Source organism: Arachis hypogaea, chromosome 2 (assembly GCF_003086295.3).
Source record: "Arachis hypogaea cultivar Tifrunner chromosome 2, arahy.Tifrunner.gnm2.J5K5, whole genome shotgun sequence".
NCBI lineage: Eukaryota > Viridiplantae > Streptophyta > Magnoliopsida > Fabales > Fabaceae > Arachis > Arachis hypogaea.
The window spans coordinates 96,081,771-96,101,893 of NC_092037.1; the positions used below are offsets into that span (position 1 = coordinate 96,081,771).

Here is a 20,123-nt window from a genome sequence, read left to right on the forward strand (position 1 = left end):
TACAAGGGCTGAAATCAAGGAAAAGAAAAGGGTCTGTAGATCAAATCTCAGAGAAACCCTTAACATAGTCCTAAATTGGACTGAAGAAAAAAGGGCAATCTTGGGATATTATCCTATTGCCAAAGAACGGTTAACAAAGCTGGTTATATTTCCAGAAGCTTCCCCATCTGACACCTATCAGTTTTTCCAGTATGGATTAATTGATACAATTTTAATTTTTAATGATTTAAAAATTATTAGTGAGTTTCCTGCAGGATTCGTTGATGCAGTAAAGAGATTTAAAAATATGATTGACAACGTAAATCCAAGGGATATATCCCTAAAATTTACGAACAGTCAACCTATTTTTAATGAAGAAGAAGAATGCTTGGTTCCAGCACACCAAGTAATATTCATGTCCGTCTTCCCAGGAAATTTTCAACCAATTGATCAAGTTCAAGATTTAACAATCTACAGTCATGAAGGAAGACTAGCCAGCACACTAGCAAGGGTCTTCGAAAGAACTCAAAAGATAACAAGGAAATCTCACACAAGAATCAATTATAAAAGCAGAAATACTTTGCTTGTGTCCAGTAAAAGGAATGAAATTGAAGAGAGAGAGATGAGACTCTTAGTGGAATTTGAATCAGCATTCTACAACTTATCTGGACTCTTAGAAAAACTCCCTGAAGGGATAAAGAGGAATCTCTGCTATTTGATAAAAGACAGAGAAGACCACAAGTGCCAGCTATGTGTCTCAGAGTTATCTGAAAAAAGCAATAATGAAACGGAATCAACCCACATGATAAAGGAAGAAGACAACGCATCTGAAGGTCACATGATGAAAGAGGAGGACAGCACATCTGAAGCATCTCTCAACATTATTGCATAGTGACGTAAGCGCTTAGGTCATAGAGCACCAACAATTTAGCTGGTGCAAGATAATAAACAATGACGTAAGCAATGACGTCATAAGAAGGGTAAGGATGGGAATTGTCCATCAGACCCAACCATTATAAATAGGTTGCTTAGGCAATTGTAGAGATCATCAAACAATAGAAAGCAGGAGGCTAAGAGTACTCATATGCTAGGAGAGCAAGGAGGAAGTGGCCGAGGCGATTCTATAGTTTGAAGAAGAATTTCCTTAGGAAAAACCAATCCTAAACTCCCCTCTGGAGTTAGTATTTACAATCTCCCCTCTGGAGATAAAAACATCTTATGTAAAATATTCTAAATAAAGGAAGTTTTTCTCCAGAAAGGTACGTCTTTATCTTAATTTCATAGTCATGAATTATTTAGAAAGTTTAGAATTAACGGAAGAATCTGATTATTATAGATTATCTGCCTTATTAGATAATGAAAAACAGGCTGTTCTAAAAACAGAATTAAATCTCAAATCAAATGAAAATTTTAATAAACAAAATCTTTTAAAAGAAGTTTTTAATAGAAAAAATATAATATACTATGGAAAAATTCAACTTGAAGCCCCTATAAAGATAAAATCTGCTAATGGAGAACTTGAAATAGCTTTGATAAATGATGAAGAATTGAGTAAACAGATTGAGAAAATTAAGGATCAACAAAAGAGATCTAAAATTGGATGGATTCATATTAGTACTATACAAGTCTCAATCAAATCTACATATATGAAAGGAATTAATTCACCAATAAGCTTAGCAATCTGTGACAAAAGAATTACTGATGACCCAATAGATCAAATAATTAGAATTGTTCATGGAAACTTGGCAAACGTAAATGTTAAATTCAATACCCATCTTGGATATGCTATACCTTTATCAACTGAAAATCTTGGAAGATCTATAAGTTTGGCTTATAAATTTCACAGAAAGAATCTAATGGAACAAGACGATGAACCATTTTCAATTACATATGCAATAAATTATACTTTAACAAATAGCCATCATAGTATAATATTTAAAAACAGAGAAAGAATTTATGTCGATGAATTATTTCAGAAAATTGTAAAAACAGAAATACCAAAATATAAAGCTATTGAAAACCCAGTTCTTTTACTAAAAGAACCATCAGGAAAATTAGTTTCATCAAATTTTCAAATAAGAAAATCCAAAATTAATAGCCCTTTAAGTTTATCTAAGTTAAAGATTAAAGAAGAAAATTCTGAAATAAAAGAATTAACAAAAAAGGTCGAAAAATTAAATGAAACCCTAAACACTAAGTTATGACAATAAATAAAGAGAAAATATATGTAACCTATCAAGACAAGAAACAAGAGCTCTTTGAAAGAGAAAATCAGTTGAATTATTTACAGTTTTCTGAAATAAATCAAAGAGCATTTGAAGCTCTAAAAATAATCTATGACAAATTGAAAGGAGAAGTTAAAGAGTTAAAAAAATTAATAGAATCTCTAGAAAATAGTGATGAATCGATGATAGAATTTGCAGAAATTCTAAGATAAATAATGAAGTATACAAAAATTAAAAGACCAGAAAACAAAATAAAAAGAAAAAGGGCAAAAAAATTAAAAAGTAAAATAAAAGAGTATAAAAGGGAGTTAAATAATCTTCAGTTCGAAATTAATGACCTTATAATAAAAAGGATAGAAATAAGAACAAATATAAACAAGTTGGAACTAAACTTAAAAAATTTATAAATGCCTGGAACACCATATTATGATTTAAAAGAATTAAAGCTGTTGAAAGAAAAAATGAAAAATGAAGTTGAAAAATTAAAAAGACATTTAGAAACAACAGAAAGTGTAGAAATAAAAGAAGTTTTGGAAGATTTGAAAAATTATATTAAAGAAAAAGACAAACAGATAAAAGATTTTATATACAATAATCAATACAAAAAAGAATATTATAAACTAAAACAAGATTGGAAAACTATAAAAATGAAATCAGAATTAGTAATAATAGAAATACTCAATACTTTTGATTATGAAATTACAAATTATAAAGTACCACCAACCAAATCTATACAAATTATAAACTTATTCGAAGCAAAATATGAAGAGTTAATTTTAAAAATTGGTAAAATTGGTATCAGAGCCAAGTTAACGATTAAGTGTAACACTTTTTCTTTAAGCAACACTTTTAGTGATACACTTTTAAATCAATAAAAAACAAAAATCTGTAAATTTGTACCAAAACTCATCTGTACACTAGATGGACCCTAATAATAATAATAATAATAATAATAATAATAATAATAATAATAATAATAATATAGTAATAATAATAATGATAATAGTATAATAATGATATTAATAATAATAATAATAATAATAATAATAATAATAATAATAATAATAATAATAATAATAATTAATTCAATTTTTTTGTCTATCAAAATATTTTTTTTTGATAAATAATTTAAGTTTAATAAAATAAGTTTTAATTAAATTAAATTTTAATAATCATAAATTTTATTTAATTATTTTTATGATAAATAATTTTTTTAAAAAACAAAATCTCAATATAATATAATAACTCATAAATAATTAATTATTTAATTTTCATAAATTTGGGGGTTATAAATATAAGTTTTTTCTTATTCAATGGATTGGTAGTGTTGCCCAATTGATTGAATTTCATAAAACAATAAGGATATTTTCTTATTCAATCGATTGGCATGGTAACACAATGTGATTGAATTGTGCTGTAGAATGAGTTTTTTTCAAAATTCAATCGATTAATTTTGTAACACAATCGATTGAATTTTGTACGTGATTAAGGTATTTTCGTATTCAATCAACTGGTATAATAATACAATGAGTTTTTTTAGAGTTTTTCAAACTTTCTAGAATTTTTAGGATTTTTTAGAATTTTTTAAGATTTTTTAGATTTTATAAAATTTAGAATAATCTAAATTTGTATCCAATTTATTATAATCATGCAAAAATAATATATCCAATTTGTATCTTCATCATGTATTATAAGTATATAGATATATTATTTAAAGTATAATTTTCAATATTAAAATTGTTCAATTAGTCATGATTAAATAATAGTAAAAATTACAAATTTTTAAAGCAAAAATAAAAAAAATTTCATGTTAAGAAAATTTTTGTTGGCTCATCGTTCACTTTACTGTGAAATTTCTTCGTCGTTGCTGCGCTTTTCTTCTTTAATTGTTTGCCTTCACATTTCTTCTCCAATTTTTGTTAAGGAATTCTTTTTTCTTTTTTATTTATTTTGATAAAGTGTGGGTGCTTGAACAGTTTCACAAAATGGGATACAAAGAAGAACAAATCAAATGAAATTAGAAATCAAACCTATTTTAGTCTGATTTCTGTATTAGAAGTCTCTTGTATGAGTTGTGAGATGGATCAAGGACTTGCGAGTCCGAGCGGTCGCCAGATTATCTGGCTGGAGCAATGGGGTGGTACTTGCAAAGACACTCTGACGCTCAAGTTAAAATAGATTTGAGAGGTATAAGGTATGTAAAATAAATAACGTACCTAAGGGGACCTCTGTCTCCCCTTTATATAGCTAGTGGTAGTTATCTTATCGTATCTTGCTAAGATAAGGGAGGTATTTGGATTTGAATGTTGGTTAAAGATTGTGGGGCCAGTATGAACCGTCATCATCTTATCTTATCTAGCTACGATAAGGGAGGTATTTGAATTTGAATATTGGGGCAGGATATTGGAAGTTATTGATCCATATTTGGGCCGTGAGGATGACCCAATCTTGGGATCGCCGGATTTGGTGACCGTTCCGAGAAAGAACCTGAAGATCGGATCCGAAACAGTTGCCCCCAGAGCATGAGAGCATGCTTGCTTGGTCTCAATGCTGAGTTGTTGGGGAGCCTGGTTCTCTGTAGTTCCGGAGACTACGAGGGACTGGAAAGGATGTGACGTCATCCTGCGCTAATTGGCAGAATGTTGGTGAGTTCCGCTTTTCACGAGTTGAAAAGTCATTTGCTTAGAATTTGATGCCGCTTTTGTTGACGAGTTTGGTTTTCTATTATCGGGATGTCGTGAGGGGTCTAGAAAGAGCTTGACGTCATCCTGCGCCATTTGGCCAGATGTTAGTGAGTTGGCTTTCGTGAGTTGGAAGACCGTCAGCTCAAGCTTGTTTTTTGTGGCATTTTTTGGCCGTTATTGTCAACTTATTTTAAACCTATTGGTGGGATGATTTCAAAACTTTACTTCTTTACCTTATTTGGATATCTATTTTGTTGGCCTCAGAGGTGATCGGTTTATGGGGGTAACCGTTTAACTTATTTAATTTGGATATCCGCTTTGTTAGCTTCGTGGGTGATCGATCTCCGGGTCATCATTTTTTGTTATTTGGATATTCGTTTTGTTATTTGGATATCCGTTTTGTTGGCCTTAGAGTGATCGATCCCCGGGCTGCCATTTTTTGTTATTTGGATATTCGCTTTGTTGGCCTCCGGGTGATCGATCCCCGAGTAGCCATTTACTTATTTGAATATCTGTTTTGTTATTTGGATATTCGCTTTGTTGGCCTTGGGATGATCGATTCCCTGGTAGCCGTTACTTATTTGGATATCCGTTCTGTGGACCTCGGGGTGATCGATCCCTAGATCACCATTTTTTGTTATTTGGATATCCGTTTTATTGGCCTCGGGGTGATTGATTCCTAGGAAGCCGTTTACTTATTTGGATATCTGTTTTATTATTTAGATATCTATTTTGTTGCTTTGGAAGGATATTTCTACATATAATAGTCGTAAGTTGGTGGTATTCCAGGATCTCGGGAGCTCGATCCCGTCTAGCCTTTCGAGCATGTAGGCTCCTTTTTCGATTACCTTCTTGATTTGGTAGGGACCCTCCCAGTTAAGTGTGAGCTTTCCTTCTCCGAGAGTGGAGGGACCGATGTTGTTTCATCGTAAGATGAGGTCTCCTAGTCAAAAGTCTCATCGTACCATGCTGCGATTGTACTTGAGGCTTATCCTTTATTTTAAGGCTAGCTCCCGTAGGTGTGCTATACTCCTGACCTCGTCTGCGAGGTCCCGCTTTGCTTCTTCGTCGTTTCCTCCCACAGTTCTGTGTGAGTTTGGGTCTTGGCGTGCATCGAGGAGGTCGACGAGGAAGATGCCTGCCGCGTCTCGGGATCTCTTACGGAGGGCCAAGCTAGTGTTGTCGCACTCTACCGCGACTTTTTGGTCCCCATGTATCATTTCGATGGTGTCGTTATCAGCTTGGAACTTCATTATTTGGAGCTTGGTGAAGATGACGGCGGATAGGTCGTTGATCGTCTTTCTTCCAAAGATGATGTTGTAGGCAGTGGAGTCCTTGAGGACTACGAATTTGGAGAGGATGATCTTCCTTTGGCATCCGGTTCCGATGGTTAGTGGTAATACTATGGAACCATCCGGTTTGAGAAAGTTGTCTCCGAATCCCATTACCCCATTGCGGTAGGTCTGCAAATTTTTATTTCAGAGACCCAGCTTGTCGAAGGCTCCTCTAAAGAGGATGTTGGAGTCTGCTCCGGTGTCAACCAGTATTCTCTTTACGAGTCCGGTCACGACTTTTGCCGAGATGACGAATGGGGCGTCTTCCGTTGAGGTGCCGTATTGGCAATCATCGGGGGAGAATGTGATCACTTCTGTAACCAGAGAGGTTAGAACTTGGTTTCTTAGTGCTAGGATTTTAAGATCCTTTCCTAGTGGCGATTTTGACTTTTCCAACGCGTCCTTTCCAGTGATAATGTTCACAATTATAGTGGGGTCGGCCTCTGGACTTTCCTGGGGTGCTTGTCGTAATGTCTTCGGATTGTGCCCTTCCCATTCTGGTGATCTTTCTTTTTCAGTTCTTCTGGGTTCCCGGATGATTTTGGCGAACTCGGGGAGTTTTTCATCTCAGATGGTTTGTTCGAGGGCTTCCTTCAAGTCGAAGAAATCTTGAGTTTTATGCTCGTATCCTCGGTGGTAGTCACAGTGCAGGCTCTTGTTGCCGCCTGTCCGTTCCTTCAGTTGTCGCGCCTTTGGGAGGATGCCTTGTTCCGCTATTTGGTGGTAGATCTCCGTGATGGGAGTGAGTAGGGGGTTGTAGTTTGAGAACTTTCCCACCTTGGGTGGCCAGTTAGTGTTTACGGGTTTAGGGTGTTCTTTCTGAGTCTCTCTTGGTGGCGGGTTATTACGAGGTACCGTATTGTCGTGCTGCCGTTTGTTGGCGGCCACGACTTGACTCACCTCTTCGTCGTGTATGTATTCCCTTGCGACGTTTTGAATCTCGTGCATGGTCCAGACCTGCTTAATGGTGAGGTATTTCCGGAAGTCCTCATTTATGAGGTCATTGGTCAGATAAAAACTGGCGACTGAGATCGTGAGTCTGTCGACCGTCACACTCATCGTTGAACCTATCGAGGTATTTTCTCGTGGATTCATCTTGGCTCTGGTTGATTCTGAGAAAGCTAATGGGGTGTTTAGCTTTGGTGATCCTAGTGGTGCTTGGCCATAAACTTTTGGGAGATGTCGTGAAAGCTGGCTGTGGAGTTGTTCGGGAGGGCGTTGAACCATTTGATTGCGGGACCAGCCAAGGTTATTGGAAAGACCCTGCACCGGACCGCATCGGCGGCTCCATCCAAGTTCATCCTGGCCTCGAAAGTCGTTAGGTGTTCTTGGGGATCTTTGTCCTGTCGTATTTCATGTCAATGAGATTGTCGAAGCACTTCGGGAGTTTGGCTCTCGAGATTCTTTCTGTGAATGGGGTGGCTCCCATTATCACGTGTTCGCTTTGTGCTTGTTTTGTTTCCCAATTGATACAGAACGTAACCCAGGATAAGAAGGAAGATCAAAGAAAAGGGACTCATCTACCTCAATTTGATTTCTTGATGCAACAGCTAAGGGAATCACTCTACCTCACCTGTTCACACCAAAGTTTCTCAAAGAAACTCAAAGAAAATTTCATTCATCAAAGTTAAGGGAAAAAATGGCTACCAAGTTTTAGAGGGTTTTTATACATCTTAAATTTAAAACCCTAACTCATAAGTTCACTAGAATAAAAAAAATGGGTCAAATCATAACTGGGCCTAAAACAAACAAACAACAAAAATAAAATAAACATAAAATAAATTCTAAGAAGGTGGTGTCTCTTTTAATTCATCTTGACTAATGAGAGTCTTCAATGCATCTTGTAAAATAGTAAGACGTTCGACTTTTGATAATCATTAATCATTGTCTTACCCAATTCTTGATGCATCTCCTGAACACATGATTTAGCCATATTTACAAAACCTTCTTTTATTATCTTAGTTGTTGCTCTTGTAATTGGACCAATTGGCATATGACAGTTCTCAGTTTGTCCCACATGACTCGTATCACCAATGGTGCCATCGATCGTCTTCTCCACGTCGATGTTTTGGTCTCGGGAAACGCTGCGGTCGTGTTGTTTGCTGTGTCACCGTTCTGGGACCTGTTGTTCCTAGGATCGCAGAAAGATCAGGTTCTAGTCAGGTGATACCGTTCTTTGGGCATAACTCGGCCTTCGAGGTTTTGCACCCTGAAGTACAGATCTTGGATTAATTTTCTCTCCCAATCTGTCGGGTGCCCGGGCTTCAGTGGGTGGACGGTCGTCCTCTTTTGGCTGCTGCTAGACCGGGGTTGGTTGATGATGCACAGTACTCGTTATCCTCCCGTGGGTGGGAGGAGTGTTACCTTGGAGTTCGGGAGTTGGGTTTCGTGGGTGTGAGTCATGGTGGTGGCTTGAGGATTGCTCCTCGAGATTCTCCGTCATGCCGCCATGATTTGGCAGTCTCCACAGACGACACCAATGTACTAGAAGTCTCTAGTACGAGTTTTGAGATGGATCGGGAACTTGCGAGTCCGGACGGTTGCCGGATTATTTGGCTGGAGTAATGGGGGTAGTATCTGTAAAGATACTTCGACGCTCAAGTCAAAATGGATCTGAGAGGTATAAGGTGTGTAGAATGAATAACGTACCTAAGGGGGCCTCTGACTCCCCTTTATATAGCTAGTGATAGTTATCTTATCTTATCTTAGCAAGATAAAGGATGTATTTGGATTTGAATGTTAGTTAGAGATTGTAAGGCCGGTATGAACCGTCATCATCTTATCTTATCTAGCTAAAATAAGGGAGGTATTTGAATTCAAATATTGGGTCAGGATATTGAAAATTATTTATTCGTGTTTAGGTCGTGAGGATAACCCAATCTTGAGATTGCTAGGTTTAGTGACTATTCCGAGAAAGGACCCAAGATCGGATCCGTAATAATTTGTATATAGCCTTAACATGAGAATTGAAATCTTATTAGAATTGAAATAAGTGCTTTTTTATATCAAAATATGAAATAGAATTTTAATTCTCTAGAGAATTCTATTTCGAGGATTAATCAATGTAAAACATATTACTCTAAAGAATAATAGGAAACTAAAAAAAATCTACGTAGAGATTAAAAAATATCAATTTATGTCACAAATATTTAAAGAATAAAAATAACAATATATGCAAACATATAAATAGAATGCAAAAAATAAAAAAATAAAAAAATATTTTTTATAAACAAATAAATTATACGAAATAAAATATAATTGACAAGACATAATATTTATATGACATGGTTGTTAAAATAATAAATGAAAATGATATTACTTCATTGTAAAAATATGAGTTTTTTAAACTAATAGACTAATAAATCTTATATATTTTCATAATTATAGGTATAAAATTTGTCCCGATAATAGATTTAGACAAGATATAAAATCAATAAAACACTTATACAATAAGTGGATCATTAGTCTCATAAAACAAGTATTTGCTTTTTAAATTCGAAACCCTCAAGAAATATAAATTATATATCAAAGTTTTCTATTTGCTATTTCTCATTAATAAAATAAGTGCTATAACATAAGGTGAGAGTACTGAATAAAGCTTTGCCAAATGTTCCAAAACAAACGTTTATATAACTGTATTAGACAATCTATTCAGCACATCCACGTGAGGAATCATTCAACTTTTGGCTCATCTTCTTCGGTAACTTGGCTGTAAGGTGAAACACAATACTGAGTTATGGAGAAAAAAAATAAATGAACAATGAAAGAATCATGCAAGATGCAAGCAAAGGAAGTAGAACAATGCAAAAACCTGTCTAAAAATCCTGCTTTGGGGATTAAGGTGAGTCCCCTGGAAGCAAGATATCCACGGAAATTCTGAAGGTTTCTATCGAAATTCCAAAGACGGCGAAGGAAATCGTTGAACTGTTCTGATTCCTTTAGAGAAAATGCAGATGTGTTTAACCAGTTATATAATGATGAACCTCAAATAAAAAGTTAACATATAAAGTAATGATTGAAAGTGTGATAAGAAGTAAGATAGATTACTTGATCAACAATGCACTTCTCTTGAAGTGCTGTTAAACATTGCAATGCTTCAGGATAGTTATCACCATCATTTGATTCATCAATCAGTTCAAATATTTTGTTTCTCGTATCTTTGATTGCTTTCACAACAGAGTCTTGAGTATTTCTGCTTCCAGACATGGCTTCAAAAACTTGGGGTGGAGTAGGATTGCAGACGCTATCGACTTTAACCTCGATGAGATTCGAAGGCAGTGGGGTAATGTCTCGATTACAATCTTCTTCGCTAGAAGAACTCTTCTCAAGCAATAAACGCCTCAATTTCTTATGCTGCAAGATATTTTGAATGTAAAAGTTGTTTATGTTTGCAAACCATAACAACTAAGAGTAAAGTGGACATTCTTACCCTGGGATTTTCATTTGGCTCGAAACACTTCCGAAATGAGTCTATCACAGACTTGTTTTTCAAAACTAGGTTAGAATCAGGCTCTGTAATTTTCTTGAGTGTCTCATCAATAGGGGGTACTGCAGCACCCGGATTTTTTGACTTCAGCTCAAGACAACGATAAAAGCGCTGAAAAGATTTATGAATGTGTGTTTTAAGATCCACTTGTCAAAATCATATCCTTCTTAGAAAAAATAAAGTCAAAAGAGAATTGAAACATGAAAATAAACAGAATAAAGAATGTAGGAAATAAACTAGAAACAAACAAATGGGGCGAATTCATGCCTCTAGGACTGGATTTGGTGTAAAATCAGGTAGCAAAGCTTTCTCTTTCCCACATGGTGCAAGATCAAGCATTTCTACTAAATTAGCTGCTGCCTCTAGCTGCTGCTGATTCGGCTGTAACGCTGCTGGGAGCTTACTGAAAGAAGGGAACTGGAACTCACGCACATCCTCGGCGAAAGGAAGTACATTGAAGTAAAATGAATCAGGCTGTAAGAGCATGATCTTAGAATATGTTAAGTCATTTTAAAACAAATCAAGGCAGGGAAAGTAAACTAACTTAAAAAATGAAAAAAGAAGATTGACAAAACTCACAATATTTTCTTTATCAGATATATTCGGAATCAGGACCCCAATAACAACTTTGGTTTGTCCCCGTCGCCACACACAACGTAGTATCGCCACCTTATTCATTTCCTTCATAGCCCTTGCTAGCGCAGAAAGCGCAAGCATGGCGTTCGTATTTTCCGGTTCAGGTACGAAGATATTGACATCTTTCATGTAGTAGTGCCTTTAATAGACATTGTAGGACAATAGTAAGTAGAATAATGATTAAGAACGCTCCATTAGCAAACTGAAATCATATGAAGCATATTTGTATACATAATCTTTACCTCAATACATTAGAAGAATTAGTAAATCCTAAAAGCTTAACACCCTTTTCAGGTTTGAACTTAACAGCATCCAACGCGACCTTCGACATAGGAACTATTTGAGGACCATAATGATAACCTCTGACCCTTTGATCTGAAGGGACAACTATATCAGGAGATTCATAACATTTCTTTAGATTGGGAAGCTCTTCTATTGTTTTCTTATACACCCATACCTGATTATCATTGAAGTTTTCATGAAAACATGAACAAGTAATCATCAATTCTACAATGTTGTTCTTTGCACACAACTAGATTTAAATAACCACACAAACAAAATAGCAAATTGCAGGAGCCAAAAATGAATCAATACGAGAAATATGATACTTATTTTCACAAATCACAACACAGAAGCAAACAAAAACAGTAGAATTGAAATCAGTGCTATTTTTTATACCAAAACATGAAATAGAATTTTAATTTTCTAGAGAATTTTATTTCAATGATTAATCAATGTAAAACATATTACTCTAAAGAATAGTAGGAAATTAAAATAAAAATTCTACATAGGGATTAAAAAATATCCATTTATGTCACACACATCTAAAGAATAGAAATAACATTAATATATACAAACATATAAATAGAATACAAAAAATAAAAAAATAAAAAAATTATTTTTTTATAAACAAATTAATTGTATGAAATAAAATATAATTAACAAGACATAATATTTATATGACATGGTTGTTGAAATAATAAATGAAAATGACATTACTTCATCATAAAAATATGAGTTTTTTAAACTAATAGACTGATAAATCTTATATATTTTCATAATTATAGGTATAAAATTTGTCTCGATAGTACATTTAGACAAGATATAAAATCAATAAAACACTTATACAATAAGTGGATCATTAATCTGATAAAACATGTATTTGCAGCACAAATCACAGTACAGAAGCAAACAAAAACAGTAGTATCCTCAGTTCACCATGGCTCAAAGTATCCAACTTAATCAGGGATAAAGGTTTATATTGCCCATGGATAACTCAAACTTAGAGCATTCAATCATCATTGAGAAACAATTATCATTCCATTGATCATTTTCCTAATTATTAAGTAAAGTAAGAATTGACTACATTTTAATATTCCAAGATATTGAAATTATCAATTTTTTATCAATTTTTTACTTTAGGATGATCTAGAAATACTCATAATCATTTATTTACATAGAGTAAATAGGGACATTGCCTATTAAAAAATTAAATTAATATAACAATGGAAATGAGAAACTTTTACTTTAATAAATGGTTTATCATGGATGGTGGGTTGAGTAAAAAAAATGAATACAATGAACAATGACACATCAAAAACATATTCATCATAGGCCTAGAAATTGAACTTATGTTATACATCATACCACAGATCTCACCTTGATCTTCATTTTTGAGCTTAGCTCAAGATCACCTCTGAAAACTGTATGTGGGGTTTTATTCTGTGTTTTAAGAGCACCAAACAAAGAAATTGGATTCCCCACGTACACTATCCTTGTAGAAGTTTCCTTTGAAAAGATATTTAAAAGGCGATGATTCTCACTAGCTGTCGTCTTATTTGCCTTCTTCCGACAAAGTTTTCCTCTCACAATTATGCTTTCCATCCTTGTACCATGGACAGACATTTGTTTAGCAATGGTGGTAACTTGCTCTTCTTTTGTTCCTTCTATAGATTCTTTTATTGGACATTGTGCATTCGTAATAAGACAGAGTCGTTTCTTCACCTTGTTAGCTTTTGGATACATTTTTATCAGCATATCCATGCCAACAACAATAGCATCAAGAACTAATATCAGAATTAAGGTATCCACAAAAAGGTAAAAAGACAGTATAGTAATGGAACAAAGTATTTGTCACATGAGACATAAATTAATGTAATATTATAGTCTAAAGTCAAAGAACTTGCACAAAGAAAACATAACATTGAACAAGTAAAAGCTTCAACATTATGAAACCAATTGCTCTGTGGATACAATCTCCATCTTTAGTTCCTCGGGGCAGTTTTTGTAAAGCCTCAACCATATCTCCATCCACATCTTTAAGATTTTTCAAAACCACGACATGTCGATAACCACCAAGTTCCAAAGTAAGTTCGTTATAAGTTTCTGAAAATTTGAAGGTAAAGACAGGTGAGGGAAGCCTTTAAATTTGATCAAACTTTGTTACAACAAAATAAGATAACTCACTGAATCAAAGTAAACAAACAGCAATACTGTGAAGAGTCTACATAACAATATGAATAGCATAAGTAACATCAACAATGGTAAATCAATATGGCAAAAACTCATTACAATCAAACACAGATAGTGTGAAGATTCCCCGAGAATGAGAAGCAAAATCACAATATCATTACTAAAAGTTAATCAAGGAATGTTTATTGAGTTCTACCTCTACTAATCTACTTTCAGCCATTAAATAACTATTATCCATGATAGAAAAACAATAGCCCCATTTGATCATACAACAATCCACTTATATCGAAAAGAGTAATGATATAGTATCACAAAATCATTGCCATATATCCTCCTAAATACTAAAATGTAGATACTCTCAATGTCTTCAAATTTTAAAAAACATGCAATTCTTTCTTTATTTAGTAGTTAGAAGAATGTTGAAGAGGATCAAACATTTTCAAGCTAGAAAATGCTGAATTCTTGTTATTGTTCCGGTGCAAAACTTAACGCCAAATTATGTAAAAAATGCAAGAGAACATCGTACTCTACAACTTTTGTTTACATCATAAGGATCAAAGTAAGCACCTTTTGTCCCAAATAACACAACTCCCACTTTATCATGCCTGCTGTAGATCAGCTGCACATAAATTAAAACAAAAACACGAAAAGGGTCATGCAATTGTTATTGTTGCAAGTTGCAACTATTAGAAAACGAAAGGCGAAGAATAACAGTAGCAGTAATGAATAGAAGACCTTCTTCTGCACAAGCATGGAACAAAGCTTCTCAATTACAGGAATAACAGAATGCATGGATGGACCCACATCAAGCAGCAAAACCAAAGCTTCCTGTGATCATTATAAGCAAAATAAATATTAAAGTTTGAATTTTTTTAAAATGGGTTTCTGTTATTCATCTTTTTATTAGAGCAGAAAAACCCAAAAGGCCAAAGCCCCTATGTGACTAAATTTTGGCAATGAAAATGGAAAAGTTATTTCTTTTATACAAAAAAGGAAAAAAAGGAATATGATTTGATAACCTTGTTAGCCATGGAAAAGCAGAGAGAAAGATTTAAGCTTGAAGAAGAAAGTATAGTGTTGAGGTGAGGTGATGGTTTGTCTGCGTTTTTTTCTTCTTTTTTTTTTCTCTCTGTTCCCGCTTCGATGGTTATAAATACCAAAAGTCACAAGTGTCCTACCATTGCGTAATGTTGTCTTTGTCTCTTGTAATATCCGGTCATGTAGGATTGTAGGTTGTCTTTGATTTTCACACCTAATAATCTGTGATTCTATTTAAGGGTTTTTTTGTTTCGTGTAATTGTTATTCTTATATACTATATATTTATAAAAGATTAATTACAAAATTTTCAGGAATAAATTTTATAACATATCATTTATGTACCTCATATGATAAAATACTAATAAAAAAATCAGTAAATAATATTAATCAAATATTATTTTAGGATCTTTAATATATTATAAATAGCTTAAAAGAAAAATATTGGACTTATTTTCTCTTCCTGGTGAGACCTAAATCCATTTTGGAGGCTGTCTTTTTATAGGTCTGCACCTATTTATTAGTATCTTAATCAAATTTTTTGAGGGTGACTAGAGAGTCAGAGAGTGAAAGAGTAATCATAGGATAAGAGAAAGAAAGGGAAATAGAATTCTCGTTTTTATGTAGAATAGTCAACTTTAACATAAATTTTATTTAATTTTTTATTTTATATATTGTTGCATTTATTATTGAAAATAGGATAAAATAAAATATTGAGAATAAGATATAAATAATAGAGACATAAATTTTATATTTTTATATTTTGTTTAGTAATAAATTATAACAAATTATAAAATTTAATTTATTTTTATTTTTTTATTTAAAAATTTAAAAATAATAATAATAATAAAAAATATAATTATAAAAAATTAATAAAAATAATAAAAAAAAATAAAAAATAAGTTGTGTTCTTTGTTAGTGTGTCTATATTTTTCTTGTCAGAATGAATATAAAATATACTAATTTAGTGTCTCTGTACACAATATCTCTGTACATATCTTATCTATTAAACATGACTCTGTGTCTTTATGTGCCCGTCTCAGTATCCCGTCTCACTAATTGTTGTCAATAGCTCTCATTTTGAGTATTTTTTATTTGGGTAAAAATATTAAATAATACTCAAAAGTCATATTGTTGATAAAAATAATTCTAAAAGTTACGAATAACAAATAAATCTCTAAAAAATATAAAAAATACAATAAAAATAAATAGATATTAAATATATATTTTTTAAAAAATTTAAAAGTTAAATTTTAATACAATTTTTTATAAGCATTATTAAAAAAATAAAATCTTCATTCTTAAAATTTAGTAATTTTATATCAAGTAATTTTTTTAAAACAATTTTTTTATTATGAATAATCAAGTTTTTTTAAATTAAAAATGTTCTAAAAATCAAAATTTGCTCTAATCTTTTTGTGCACCTTCTAAATACTAATAGTTATTCAAATATCTCTACAAAAATTGAAATTAAATGGATAAGGTGTTTATTAAATATTACTTTTTTTATTATTTTTAAAAAATATAATATTTATTGGTTGTTTTGTTTTCAAATCATTATTCGTATCTTTAAAAGTTATTTTTATTAGCGATATAAATGTTTGGTATAATTTTAGTATTTTACTCTTTTATCTTATTTTTTATTTGTAAGTTTTAGTCTTTTGGCTAATTATATATGTAATTTGTGCTTTATTTAAGATTCTATTGTACCTTATATATGATTATAATAAAATTATTCTTTTAGTTTAAATAATTTGTGATTTTTATTTTTTATATTAATTTTTTTACATTTTTTATCTTAATATATTTTTATTATTATTTTATTTGATATATTTGCTTGTTGATAATTACTATATGATATTAAGACTCTTGTATTATTCTTGTGTTAAATTTGTATTATTTTTTATGCTAGGTTTTTTCAAAAAATAGTATGAATCTAACACAAATAAATTTTGTGGTTTGACTGAATGGTAAAACTATATACGAGTATATGGCTTTGTTGTTTGTTCTATTAGAAAAGTATAATAAATTAAATGTATAAAATTATATCAGCGAATCGAATTATAATTTTTTTATATAAATTAAATAATTTTATTATTTATCGATATAAATAATTTTTAACGTTTTTATCAAATTACGTCGGATTGGTAAAAAAAAAGATTATGATTCTGTCATCTCGGACTCCATAATTACAAATGTAACGAAAAGTATGTTGTCATTTTTGTTTTGTGCTATTCCCATAAATAAAAGTCTATCATATTTTTTATATAGATGCGTGCCATCTACGGATATAAACGACTTCCAGTGCTTGAAGGCTTTCACACAGGTAGGGAATGTCCAAAAAACTTTGTCAAACATACTGCATTCACGTATCAGGAGGTGACCATCATAGTATGGAACAATACTGATATCACATACTGTTCCGGGACAACAATTCTGTAGTGCCTATAGGAACCTTGACATCTTGTTGTATGACTTCTTCCAATTACCGTATATCTGAGCAATTGCCTTCTACTTCGTCATTCACACCTTCCTGTACGAGGATTTGAAGTGATAGCTTTGTCTATCCTCACGGATGGGTTGGATTGCATCAACGAGAGGATGACACGACAGATGAGAGTATTGTCCAATTGTCAGTGGGAGCTAGACACGTGTGCGCGCCTCCCACCCTACAAACCTCCCTAAAGAAATAAAAGTAGTTTTTTTATATGTACATTTACCATAAAAGTAATGGCTAAGAATATAGATGACATTTACACTTACCAATATCTGAGATTCTGTCGGAAAGCGACGCGGAGACTCCAATGGCAGCCTGCTTCGTGTTGTCGGCAACGCACATGGTACTTTAATCGATCAGACTCCAGTACTCGGTACTCTGCACTTTGACGGATGCTGTAATTCTTCACCCCCTGCAGTACTGCATCTCTGCTTTTGAATCTGTGACCCACCCTGAACTCCAGACTCCCATCTAACTTGTAATCGTCTTCACCCGTGTTGGAAAATTAATTTTTCTCTTGCACTACATCCATGTCCAACGTATGATAATGACTTGGCACAGACGACAACGCTGGAATTGGGTGTGGGGCCGGCAAAAGATACTGGTGTGATGGCTCCACCGGAGTCTCGGACACAAGCTCCTCCTCGTCATCATCTTGTGACGAATCGCTGTCATTACTATCTGCAATATAATCCTCGTGAGATCCATCACCGTCAATGTCCATGCCATCCAACGGACTAGCAACATGGATGGGCGATGGTGTGAGAGGCGAATCATCCTGCACAAAGTCCGATTGTCCAGATCCACTACCACCAACATCACCAACCTCCGCGGAGAGCTCCATCACTTGTTCGGCCATGATTCTACCATGGATGTCGAACATCAGCCGCACATGCTCGTCGTCATACAGCCAAAACAGACGAAATCGAAAAATTCTATTTTCCATCGGTACTAGCAGCCTATACCCTACCCGTTCAACCTCTTTTCTCCCACTATTAGCGACGTTTCTCAATATCAGACTCTTCAGCTTCGATAACGAGGCAACTCGCTGTGTGCGCAACAACACGGGATTCTCACACTCAAACACGACCTCATTATCACCATTTCTCATAAGGCAATTGGGATACATACATACAACCAAATATCCGCTACTACTAGACATTATGGCTAATTTGCGAAAGAATAAGGTGTAAGAGAAGTAGTGAACTTGTTGTGAAGAATATAATGGGTTTCATATCCGTTTATAGCTGCTGAAAATTTGTCCTAACGTATTTTCTTTACACAGTAAATAAATTAATTTTACATGTATTTCGTTTACCGTGTAAACGAATTTATTTTACACGTATTTCATTTTCACTGTAAACGAAATGCAGTGTAAACAAAATATGAGATGCGACGCAATTTGGTAAGAACATTGAAAATTATTTATATCGGTAAATAATAGAATTATTTAATTTATATAAAAAATTCCCACAAAAATTTTTGCACATCACACAAACTTAGTAAAAATCATTTTGCACATACACATATAAATATTTATATAGTACATAATTTTTTGCCCCTAACACAAAATTTTACTGCGAATGTATTATGTTAGTTGCTAAGTCAATATGTTTAGTATGTTGTCTTCAAAAAAATTTTGTACTGCACACTAAAATTATGTGTTGTGCGCCAAGATTTCTGTGCTATACCCCAAATTTATGTGCTATGCATAGGAATAATAAAACGGGTCGAACCCGTCGAATCTGGCAAAAAAGATGAAAAACGCTATGATTTTGAACCTGTCAATATCGAAAAACTGCGCTAAACCTGCGAGTTTTGGTGCCAAAGATTTTTTTATAATAAAAAGTGATTAATTATACAAAAATTAACAATCATATAATTTTTAAACATAAATTTTTCATTTTTTTCTTTTTTTCTTCTTTTTGTAATTCACTTTATTTATTTATTTTACACTTTTATATATATGCTGAAATTATGTAACTTATTTATTAAAATAAAGATGATTCAATTCGTTGATATTATTTTCAATAATTTTATTAAAGTTAAAAATTTAAAAAAAGATAGCGAAAAAATTGTATTATAATTTAATTATTTTTATTTATATTTAATTTTTTAATTCTCATATGTTTATTATTTTTTTATTAAATGTTAAGCAGGCTAGCTCGCCAATCCATCATAAAAAGTGGGTCTGACTAGCATTTTGATCCCACTTTACTTGGTACGCACGAGGAGCTTTTTATTGATGCAGCCTTTAGTAATGTGGATTACCCATTTTGCCACCCTTAACTGTGTGTATTTTGTTGGTTGAGTGTTAATGTTTTGAGTGTAGTGCGTATTTTGTTTTACTTTGTTGATTGGGTGTTGATATTCTCGACATGTGGCCCTTCAAAATTTTTTGTGTTTTATACTAAAATTTTTTGAGCTCTGCTCCAAAATTCATATGTTGTGAATTAAAATGTTCATACTCTAATTTTATGAACATATATAGAAGAAGATGATGATAAAGACGACGAAGACGATAATAATAATGATAATAAAGGAGGATGAATAGAAAAAAAGAAAATAAATTAAACAACAACAATAACAACACCAGTAGAAACAACAACAATAACAACAACGGTTGCAATAATGACGACGACGACAACCGTGATGGCAACCATAATAATACCAACGTTGAAGAAAGAAGTGCGACATATATGTATGAAAAAAAGAAGTACATGATGATTTAGTTGAAAATTTGGTTTAAAATACGCTCGGACATCTAACTTTAT

At 32.9% G+C, this 20,123-nt stretch overlaps 1 protein-coding gene across 2 annotated transcripts; it reads right to left on the reverse strand.

The window, feature by feature from the left end:
• Nucleotides 1-9,709: 9,709 nt before the first annotated feature.
• LOC112753507 (ATP-dependent DNA helicase 2 subunit KU80) lies at nucleotides 9,710-14,992 on the reverse strand. 2 transcript variants are annotated; one of them, XM_025801619.2, is made up of 12 exons: nucleotides 14,836-14,992; nucleotides 14,552-14,644; nucleotides 14,384-14,435; nucleotides 13,598-13,729; nucleotides 13,004-13,410; nucleotides 11,587-11,801; nucleotides 11,288-11,483; nucleotides 10,976-11,182; nucleotides 10,652-10,819; nucleotides 10,270-10,575; nucleotides 10,034-10,158; nucleotides 9,710-9,931 (listed from the first exon to the last, which is right to left on the reverse strand). In XM_025801619.2, the coding sequence occupies exons 1-12, from the start codon at nucleotides 14,845-14,847 to the stop codon at nucleotides 9,895-9,897; spliced, it is 1,950 nt and encodes a 649-aa protein (XP_025657404.1). In that variant the 5' UTR covers nucleotides 14,848-14,992; the 3' UTR covers nucleotides 9,710-9,894. The 2 variants fall into 2 exon arrangements, with proteins under 2 accessions (XP_025657404.1, XP_025657403.1); XM_025801618.2 differs by having other exon boundaries at nucleotides 10,976-11,197.
• Nucleotides 14,993-20,123: the final 5,131 nt, after the last annotated feature.

What these genes read in the sequence shown, in the direction of transcription:
- LOC112753507 (XM_025801618.2), bottom strand. An exon ending in GCTCAAAAATGAAGATCAAG is followed by an intron (nt 11,802 to 13,003) that starts GTGAGATCTGTG and finishes AATGATAATCAG; the next exon opens with GTATGGGTGTATAAGAAAAC. An exon ending in AGAAGTGCATTGTTGATCAA is followed by an intron (nt 10,159 to 10,269) that starts GTAATCTATCTT and finishes TTTTCTCTAAAG; the next exon opens with GAATCAGAACAGTTCAACGA.